Source organism: Lonchura striata, chromosome 19, assembly GCF_050655825.1.
Source record: "Lonchura striata isolate lonStrDom1 chromosome 19, ASM5065582v1, whole genome shotgun sequence".
Taxonomy (NCBI): Eukaryota; Metazoa; Chordata; class Aves; order Passeriformes; family Estrildidae; genus Lonchura; species Lonchura striata.
This window is the reverse complement of record NC_140721.1, coordinates 3,620,970-3,631,269: the sequence shown is the minus strand read 5'-3', so window position 1 is coordinate 3,631,269 and position 10,300 is coordinate 3,620,970. Positions and strand designations below refer to the sequence as shown.

Below are 10,300 nucleotides of genomic sequence, written 5' to 3'. Positions count from 1 at the left end.
GGCCCATGGCTGAGGGACAGGCACCGGCACTGGCCGTGTGTCCGTGTGTCCGTGTGTCCGTCCGACAGTGACGGGGACACTGTGGGACACGGCCCTGAGGGCTCTCTGCAGGGCCTCGGCCCTCACGGCCCTGCACGGAGCTCGCCCGCTGTCCCTGCCTTGAGCGCTCTGTGCCCTGCTTTGAGCGCTCTGTCCCTGCCTTGAGGGCTTTGAGCGCTCTGTCCCTGCCCTCGGGCTCTGTCCCTGCCCTCGGGCTCTGTCCCTTGCCCTCGGGCTCTCTGTCCCTGTCCTCGGACTCTCTGTCCCTCTACCCTCGGGTTCTCTGTCCCTGTCCTCGGGCTCTGTGTCCCTTGCCCTCGGGCTCTCTGTCCCTCTGCCCTCGGGCTCTGTCCCTTGTCCTCGGGCTCTCTGTCCCTGCCCTCGGGCTCTCTGTCCCTGCCCTCGGGCTCTGTCCCTCTACCCTCGGGCTCTGTCCCTCTACCCTCGGGCTCTCTGTCCCTTGCCCTCGGGATCTCTGTCCCTCTACCCTCGGGCTCTCTATCCCTGCCCTCGGACTCTCTGTCCCTCTACCCTTGGACTCTCTGTCCCTGCCCTCGGGCTCTCTGTCCCTGCCCTCGGGCTCTCTGTCCCTCTACCCTCGGGCTCTCTGTCCCTTGCCCTCGGGCGCTCTGTCCCTGTCCTCGGGCTCTCTGTCCCTTGCCCTCGGACTCTCTGTCCCTTGCCCTCGGGCTCGCTGTCCCTCTACCCTCGGGCTCTCTGTCCCTGTCCTCGGGCCGCGCCCGAGCTGCCGCAGCGTCCCCGGGTCACCCGTGCCCTCAGCCAAGATGGCGGCTGGCGCCTCACGCCGCCCGGCGCCCCCGGCCCCGATCAAAGATGGCCGCCGCCCTAGACCCCAGCGGGCTTCTTGCCCTCACCCAACATGGCGGCCCCGCCCGGCCCCCGTTGTGCGGTGGGTGTGAAGCCGGGGCCGCCATGTTGAGTGCGGCCGCATCCCGCCGTGCCGCGCGGGCGGCGCTGCCGGAAGCGGGCGCGGGGCCGGTGTTGACAACATGGCGGCCGCGGGCGCCGCCGCGGGAGGAAGAGGCGGAGGGAGCGGCGGCGGCGGGCGGGCGCGGCTGCCTCATTCATAGGGCCCGGCGCGCTGCCTTCCCCCCCTCCCGCCTCCCCCCGCCCCGCCGCCGCCTCGCCCCCCTCCCCGGCGCTATGTCCTTCTTCAGGCGGAAAGGTAGGGCAGCGGCGGCGGGCGGGCGGCCGCCGGGCTCGTCCCCTGCGCGGCCGCCGGGCCCCGGCCCTGCCCCGCCGGGCATCGCCACCGGGCCCCGCGAGGACGCGCGGGCCCTGAGGAGCGGCCTCCCCGCCGATGACGGTCAGTGCCTGCGTCCTCGGGGGGCTCGGGGCTCTCCGGTGAGCGGCCGCGGCCCCGGCTGCCCGCGGCTCCGCCAGCGGCTGTGGCACCTCCCGCGCTCGGAGCCCTTTGCAGATGCGTTTTGCACAGGGCTGGCACGGCCGGCTTTGTGACAGTGAGAATGGGCTGAGAATGTACAGCAGGAGCTGAAGGTGTCGGTGAACAAGGGACCTCGTCGCGCTGAGCCCAAGGAGTGCTCGGCAGTTCGTTCTGCAGTAGGAGCTGGGAAATTCAGGGCTGCTGAAATATTTGTAACGCCCCAGCAGCACGAATGGGAGCAGTTTAAGTGTTCTCTGCGTTTTGAAGGCGCTTTGTGCCCGTGCTGCAGGCAGGGCCAGAGCTCTCAAGCTGCCCAGCTGTGGTTTGGGTGGTTTTTGTTGAAAGTGGCACCTTTTAGGAAGGGCCCCTTGGGACAGTTCTGTTTCCTCGTGGTGCTGTAGCTCGAGCACTGATCTTCTGATGCAGCGCTGTCCTAAAGCCTTTCTGTGTTTCTGAACCCAAAATGCACATGCTGGGAGGCAAGGACGTGGTACCTGGGGTGATGGTGATGCTCTTGGCTCTCACATCCCCTGGATCTCACTCAGCCAAAGCAGCAGCACTGAAAATGTCACTCTGGGGAGGTTAGTGCAGCAGTTGTGCGAGAAATGAGTCTAAACTTAGCAGATCTGAAGAGTAGAAGCCATTGAGGGCTTTGCAATCCTTTTTGGGGTGTTTATATACAAATACTGGGCTGCAGAATAAAACTTTGATAGTGGTTATAAACTCTTCAAAAAGAGCTCCTGCTGCTTCATTGAGAATTGTGGAGCTGAGGTTCCCTCCTGACGCGGGATCACAGGGACAAGGTCAGCTTGTGTGGAAACCTTCTCAGGGAGAAAGCCATGAAAGCTGTGATTATCTGAGAAGTGTAATTGAGGATCTGTATTCCTTTGATTAAAGGATCTTTGGTCAGAAAGGCAAATGAGCACTAAATGCCCGAGAGAGACGCTGTGAAGGAGAGGAGAAAAGCAACCTTTCATCTGGGCTGTGCATAAAACACTGCTTGGTGTGATCTCCGTTTTTAGGTGTGGCTTTTAGACAAGATTTGAACTGAAGCTGTGAGGAAAGCAGCACATTTAGGCTTAGGATAAAACTCTGGCCACGTGCAGGCTAAAATCCTACAAACACCAATGTTCCTGGGGTGAGCTGTGGTTGTTTAAGAGGATATTGCAGTGGGTAGAAATTAAGACTAATTTTAAATTAAACCATAGCAAGGATCATAAAGCTTGTAGAAAAATCAAATATCAGGGCGAAGTGTTTTTATAGCTTGGGCCTCAAAATAAAGGTCTGGCAGACTGAGGGTGGATAATGGGTTGAGAAATCAAAATATAACAGGTGAGCTGGGCGCTTGAGGGCAGTTATGAAACTGCTGCCAGTGGACCAGCTCATCCCTGGGATATCTTGGGAATAACGTGCAGTCCCACAGCCTGGCTGACCTCAGCAGGATCTCGTTGTTTTCTGTGTGCTGTTGACACACTGTGAACACTTTTTGAGTTTGTTGAGAGCATTTCAGGATGTGAATTGCAACTCTGGAATGTCATGTGCTGCTTTGGCACCCTTTGGAAGGGGATTGGCCACTGGAAATCTCTCCCTCAGTCCCCATTCTGTGGTTCCTTCTGGTTTCACACAGGCACCGCACAGCATCCGCTTTTTGGGGGAAGTGAAAGTGAGTTCATGTGGTGCAACTTCACTCTCTGAAATTCAGGCTTGTCCTGGATCAGAGCTGATTTTGTCCCCTCCTGTTACTGATGGCACCTGGTCGTGCTCAGAGCTGCTGGGGACAGGAGCAGCCTGTGTGGACACGACCCTGGAGTTTGTATTTCCAGTAGTAAGTAGGTATTTAGGGAGGAAAGAAGGAACAGAGGTATTTAAACTGAAAATAGGCTTATGGAGGGCTGTTGTGTGAAACCCAGGACTTGCTGCTGATAGCTAGGAACCGGTTTGATGAAATACTGGAGTGATTTGGGAAGGATGAGAGTTCATAGAGGTTGCTTGCTTCCCTCTGGTTTCTCTCCAGTTATGTAAAGGCTGGTTTCCCTCGTGCTGCATCGGGCTGCAGGTCAGCGTGGAGGGAATCCTCCTCTTGTAATGCACACTTCAACCCCTCTGTCACACAGTGAGCTCCCTGGCAGCTGCAATTTTCGACCCCGAGTTGCAGATTTGCAGCCCTGCAGCGTTTGTGCTCGCAGGGGAGGCTGGCAGGCAGCGCTGCAGCCACCGGGCCAGGGCAGTTATGTAACCGGAGCTCTCCTGTAAAATATTTAACATCCTTAGGTGGGGATAGGAAGGCTTCGCTTGGGGTGGTGTTTTGGATGTGTTTTGTGATGTAAATGTGGGATTGTGCTGGGCTGTGCACTGAGGAAGGGCTCCTCAGTGGGTGTTCAGGAATGACCTATTTGTAGTAATAATCCTTGCCTGGAGCAGCCTCCCTGGTAGATCACATTCTCCAGTATCCCCCCTGCATTTGTTTCTCTGCCATCCTGTTTGTGTGCTGCTTGGGCTTCTTTATTTTTGTTTTGAATAGATCTCCTTCTTCAATTCCTTTAGGAGCTTCCTTTAAAAAATACTAATATTTTTTAAAAAATAAATCCTCAAAGCACTTTTCCATCATAACTTTTTGCACTGTTATCTCCCCATCAGTTGCTCACCCGGGCTTTCATGATGATTAAGCAAGACCATTTGTAAGAGAATTAACTGTCTGCAGGGAGTTTCCAGAGCATTTCTGTGGTACCCATCATGGCATGGAAGCAGCTCCATGGAGCCAGAGCCAGCCCACATCTCCTCAGTGTTGGGTGTTGTGCTGCTCTTCCTGTAACACAAGGGAAATGTTGTTTTCAGGTGATTTTTGGTTCACAGACAGCACCTGCCAGTGCTCTACACTTAAAACACATCTTCCCTACTTCCCAGTTCTTCCCTACTTCCCAGTTCATGCTGTTTGTTAAAGTCACCCTGAATGTAGCTTTAATCTACTGACAGCAAACATCTTCCTCCACGGAAATGTAACAGACTGTATTTCATGAAACTTAATTAATGGATGGGTTTTGCTTTTGAAAGTAAGTCAACAGAAAAGCTTTGAAAGCCTCTGTCAGTTACTGGATGTGCAATTTAAACGAGAAATGGGTATTAAGAAAATTAGAATTTCTATCTGCCTGTGATACTTGCTGATGTTGGGAATTCTATGTCCATTCTCAGGTAAATGCCATTATTGACCCAAAATAGCATTAACATTTTCCCTTGTATTTTTACAGTGAAAGGCAAAGAACAAGAAAAGACCACAGATGTGAAAGCAATTAAAAGTAAGATCAAACTTTTGTCTGTAAATTCAGATCTCTGCCATCATTTACCATTTTTATCTTACCCAACAGGATCATTCCTTACTCCTGAGCACAGATCTGACCTGTGCGTCAAACCCAGAATTTAATTCTGTTTCTGGGTATTTATGGTAACTCATCTTTCCTCCTCCTCTTGCTGAATCTGTAGGTGCAGGAGGTTGTTAAGTTATGTCAGGCGTGAGCTTTAATTCAAAGCCATCAGGCACTCCGGTCACCTTGCACGTGGTGGTTGTTCCCATCCACAGCAAACTGCTCCTGGAGTTTCTTGCTCAGCTGCAGTGTCCTTTGGAGTTTGGAAAGTGCAGCCTCACTGTGTCTGATTTGCAGAAGAAGCTGCAGATTTAACTTGGATGGGCCTTGTGAGGCTGAAGATCCAAATCCTGGATGAGCCATTCCTTGCTGCTCTGTGGGGTGCAGAAATCTTGCTGCTAAATCTCATAGGAAAGGAGAAAAGATCATGGTGGAGAAGAGATTTATAAACTGCAGGAAAACAAGTTTGCTGATCCTGTCAGATTTTCTTGCAGTACTGAAAGGAGATGAGGGAAATGCCAGAATCTGATCTGTTACTTTCATACCCTCAGACAAAATCTTGTTTCTGTACTGGGTAATGTGTTATCTGCACATCAGGAGAAGATTGCAGGTGTTTTTCTTGGTGGTCTGTCTTTCAAATCAAATGCAGGAAACAGTGAGTTACATCCATTTCATAGCCACACCTCACCTTTCAGTGCAACTATCAGTATGGTGACCCTGAAAATAAAAATAAACTTGAAAATTTATAGTATTGCATGTTGTGAGCCGCTGCAGCAGAGAGCACCTTTGTTTGACCCTTGGAGAGAGCAGAACATTTTTTTCTCAAATGTCCAAAATATAAAATTAAATTTAAATCTAATTGACAAAAGCCTGTAGCATTATTAGGAGTGTGGCTCTGGCTCTACACAAGTGATCTCCATCAAATTTTCCCACTGCTGCCATCCCTTGGCCTTGAAAAAAAGGTATTTTCTCCATTACTGCTGGTATGAAACACCCAGAGGCTTTGTAAGAAGCAGCAAGTGGTGTCTTGGTGTCCAATCCTGCAGCTGCACAAGCACTTGGCAGTAATTTAAATGTTTCCATTGCTCCTGAGGTATCTGTGACATCTAAGTGTGAAATTGTCAACTGCTGTCATAAAATTTGGAATACAAATAAAGTGATGCAGCATGGAAGTCATGAAGCCCAAGTTGCCTGACACCGTGATGGAACACATCTCTGGAAGTGTTGAGATAATCAGCTTGCCTGATGTACTTTATTTTTGAGTCAGAGGTGTAAGATGTCCCTGCATGACATCCTGATCTAACACAGCTTCCTGAGAGCTTTGGAATCTGCTGTGAGCATGTTTGGGGTTTTTTTCAGCTTTGTCATCAATTAACAATTAGCTCAGTTTTGTGTGAGGAAGTTCTTGTTTGTTCTTTTTGGGCCACTTGTGTCCTAAAACAGCCAGAGGGGGTTAAGTTTATAACCTTTGTTTCATCACAGGTATTTCCTTATTGCTTTTTTTTTTTCTCTAGCAACCAAACAGAAGCAACAAAAATATTTTTGAGAAATAACTCCTATTAGACCTCACAGATAGCTTTGTGGTTCAGGATTTTTTTATCACATTTTAGCTTTCAAAAATGCATGGAAATGGATTGGCAGGAGCATTGGAACGAAACTAAACTGTTGACAGAGTATAAAGTTGTTACAGTAGTTATCAAGGAAGCAGGAAGACTCATTTCATGTGTAAACTTAGACGTGGCATCTCTTGAATTGCTGCTGAATAAGGAAAATAGAGGTGGGTGGGAGTGACTTTATTCTTGCAATAATAAAACTTGTGGTCTTTAAACAGACCCTTGATCAAAGATGACACCCAGGGTACAGTGAGGTGTTAATGAGGCTGCCTCTTGCAAACTCCCTGGTGTATTTTGGGGTGCTTAGCACTGGGCAATGTTTAGAAGAGGTCTTGGGGTCCTTGTGCTTTAACCATTCCTGTCTTGGTTGCAGCTCCAATCCCAGTACATTCCCCTCAGAGAAGCACTAGGAATCATGCCTTGCTGGAGGCTGCAGGACCAAGCCATGTGGCCATCAATGCCATCTCTGCCAACATGGACTCCTTCTCCAGCAGCCGCACAGCTGCCCTCAAGAAGCAGCCGAGTCACATGGAAGCTGCTCACTTTGGAGACTTAGGTAATGTCAGCTTCTCTTTTTATTCTGTGTATTCCTGGTACACGCACCATCCCTTGGTTTTCAAGTAAAGAAATTGGTTATAAAAGCATAGCTGCTGTTACAGTAGCATCTGTGTTACCCTGGGAGGGATTTGAAGAGGAAACACAATTGCTTTACTTTGTCATTGTGTCGGAATTGCCTCTTCCCAGTTGCATTCCAGGACACTTTTGTGTCCAACTCCCACATCTGTGGTACAATACGGACTCACTCCCTTTCGTGTTTTCCTTTAGGCAGATCGTGTCTGAACTACCAGGCTCAAGAGACCAAATCAAGCCTTTCCAAGACCCTTGAACAAGTCCTGCAGGACAGCGTAGCCCTCCCTTACTTCATCCAGTTCATGGAGCTGCGCAGGATGGAGCACTTGGTGAAATTCTGGTTAGAGGCCGAGAGCTTCCACTCCACCACCTGGTCCCGCATCCGCGCGCACAGCCTGAACACGGTGAAGCAGAGCTCGCTGGCGGAGCCGGTGTCCCCCTGCAAAGAGCAGGAGCTGGCCTCCTCTCCTCCCGCTGGCTGGCTGGAGGAGAGGCTGGAGCTCCGGCCCCAGCCCGGCGGAACTGCCGGCAGCCAGAACCGCGCGGCGCTGCCGGGCCGGGCCAGCCGCGGCACCGCGCCGCCTCCCGGGAATCCGCACGCGGGGACTCGCGCTCCTCCAGCCGAGCAGCAGGAGTCTGCCAAGCTTTCCGTATCGAACAGAAACAGCCCCTCCTCTGCACTAAAGGACTTGTCAGGAAAACTCATGAAAAGTAAGTGCTGTGTGTTCCCTTTGCTTGAGAAGGTGGGAAATGAACATTTTTGTGCAGGGAGTGCCTCAGTTCTCAGGCTCTTAGCAAGCCTGATGTGGTGTTGCGAGGAAGAAAGTTTTATCTATCACCGATGTTAACTTGCTGCTGGGCAGTTTGAGCTGTGTATTGCTTGACTTGTTTAAAAATAAAAAAGCTGCTGAAGAGACTTCAAAATCATTGTGTACTCAATGAGCTTAGGTTGCTTCTGTTCTTCCATGTGTGATCATTAGAAACTGAGTGAATATTGCTATGCCCAGTTCTTCCCTCACCTGTCCCATCCCACCTTAAAAGAATTGCAGAAAGTTTGGATGGTGGGGCTGGGAATTGGTAATTAACTTGTCATGGAAGATAAATATCCTGTATTACATAAAATGACATAAGAAGTGGTTGCAAGAGACTTGTGGAGATTTATGTGTGGAATGTACTGTTTCTGTTCTTGGATTTATTTGATAGAGTTCCTCCCCTTGTAACTGATTTGTTGTCATTTGGATCCCACCTCTTCAGAGGCTGCTGGAAGTAAGGATGAAATTAAAATATTTCCTTTTGGTAGTGAGCTACATGCACAGTAACATGTTTATCTACTTTGCATCTACTCAGTCCTCCCTCATTTGTGCAAGTCTGCAGGCACAAAGGAAACACTTCTTTCTTCACATTGGTTCCTTTTGTTTGCCCAACTGTTTCCTCGTGTTGCATCCCTTTCTCTTGCTGTTTGTCTTTCTCATGTAGTTATTTATCATGTGCATTCACAATACATAACCTCAGCCCCAAAGTCACTTAAACAAGGAAAATGATATTTTAATTACCAAAGCATCTCTGCTTTCTGATGTCTAAAAAGAATTTGAAAACACAGTGCCCTTATTGAGAAATCGAAAAAGAATTTGAGTGTATTTTTTTCTCTCTTCCAGAGCAGAGTCACAGGTCTCAAAAGATGATGTGTAAAGAACACAACTTGAGTAATATCATTTTAAGATTTGTTTCCCCTAGTAATTCCTATATAATGCAAGTGATTTCTCTGTGGTGAGAGCTAAAAATTGGGAATTTTGAAAGCTGTTGCTACTGAGATTATGGTGTGCAGCTGAGGAAGTGGGTTCTGCCTTGTGTGCTGGTAGGGAAAATTTGGAGCTATGTTGTCTTATTCCATCTTAGTCCATGCTGGGTTTGTTGTGACCTGACTGGAGATCACACAGTCAGTTGGTCAGGAGCAGAATATGAATATCCTGAAGTGGAAACATCACTGAGAATTAGACAGCTGCTTTTCTGAAGAGCAAACATTTGTTACTCAATCAGGGCAAGGAATTCCAAGTTTGATTCTGTGTTTCTTCCCTGCAGGTATAGAACGGGATGCAGTTAGTACTTTTACCAAATATATTTCTCCAGATGCTGCTAAACCAATCCCTATTACAGAAGCAATGAGAAATGACATAGTTGGTAAGAATGAATAACTGCTTCCTCATCTCAGAGCTGCTCTGTCCCCATAAAGATGTGTCTCTAATACAGCACACATTTGCATTTATCTTTATTTTTATGAATTCTAAAGGCAGCCTTAAAAAGATAGATTACAAGTTTCAGTGGATCTGACCTTCAGCAGTGCTGTGAATATCCTGATAAAAACTTTCAGAGATTTTGTTGAAATTAGGGAAAGAGTTTTTGGGGTTACGGAGGGGATCCTGATATGAGTCTCAATCAAATCCTTTAGCCATGTTATTATTATTTGGCCAGCTTTGAAAGATCTTTGCTCAGTCAGAACCAGCTGATTCTGGTGGATTTGAACTGCAATTTTTCATTAACCAGTCCTTGCTCATGCCTTTCAGCTCCATCAGCCAAATCCATGTTAAAATTAACCTGCTCTTTCTTTGCAGCAAAGATCTGTGGGGAGGATGGCCAAGTGGATCCCAACTGCTTTGTTACAGCACAGTCCATAGTGTTCCATGCAATGGAACAAGAGTAAGTTGATGCCATGGTTTGGGTTCTTGTGTCTCTTGTCCTGAAGGTTCTGTTAAAAATGTTTATGGAGGCATGACCATATCAGCACCTTTCTGTGCTGTCTTGTGTATTTGAAACTGCTCAATCCCCTCCTCCAAATCCATTCTTGCTGATCTTGGCTGTTCACACTTTTGTGTTCCTTATCTTTTTCTTGTGCCATTTCCAAACCTGCCCTGTTTCTTGCTTGTTTTGCTTTTATCCACCCAAAAGTATCAGAGTTCTGGGCAAGAGCTGGTGGGTTCTGAGGGTGCCTTGGGTGCTGCTGGACCCTGATAAGTGATTGTCCCTGTCTCTGTGCAGGCACTTTAGCGAGTTCTTGCGGAGTCACCATTTCTGTAAATACCAGATTGAGGTGCTGACCAGTGGGACTGTGTATCTGGCTGACATTCTGTTCTGTGAGTCAGCCCTCTTCTACTTCTCTGAGGTGAGTGGCAACGTTTGGGTTTGCTTTTAGATCCCTTTCTAGCAGATGAAAAAAATCTGTTCATTGCTTGATGGCTTTGGGTTGGATATTGGGTAGG

General features: G+C 48.8%; 1 protein-coding gene across 4 annotated transcripts in view; it reads left to right on the top strand.

The window, feature by feature from the left end:
• Nucleotides 1-1,044: 1,044 nt before the first annotated feature.
• Nucleotides 1,045-10,300, top strand: part of AKAP10 (A-kinase anchoring protein 10) — a 17,810-nt gene continuing 8,554 nt past the window's right edge. For 2 of the 4 annotated variants that reach the window (XM_021524910.4, XM_021524909.4), the window contains exons 1-7: nt 1,046-1,366; nt 4,690-4,737; nt 6,790-6,972; nt 7,242-7,757; nt 9,126-9,224; nt 9,656-9,740; nt 10,080-10,203. In XM_021524910.4, coding sequence (XP_021380585.3) covers nt 1,204-1,366; nt 4,690-4,737; nt 6,790-6,972; nt 7,242-7,757; nt 9,126-9,224; nt 9,656-9,740; nt 10,080-10,203 — 1,218 coding nt within the window. In that variant the 5' untranslated portion in view covers nt 1,046-1,203. The other 2 variants (XM_085557281.1, XM_085557280.1) reach the window with 2 other exon arrangements.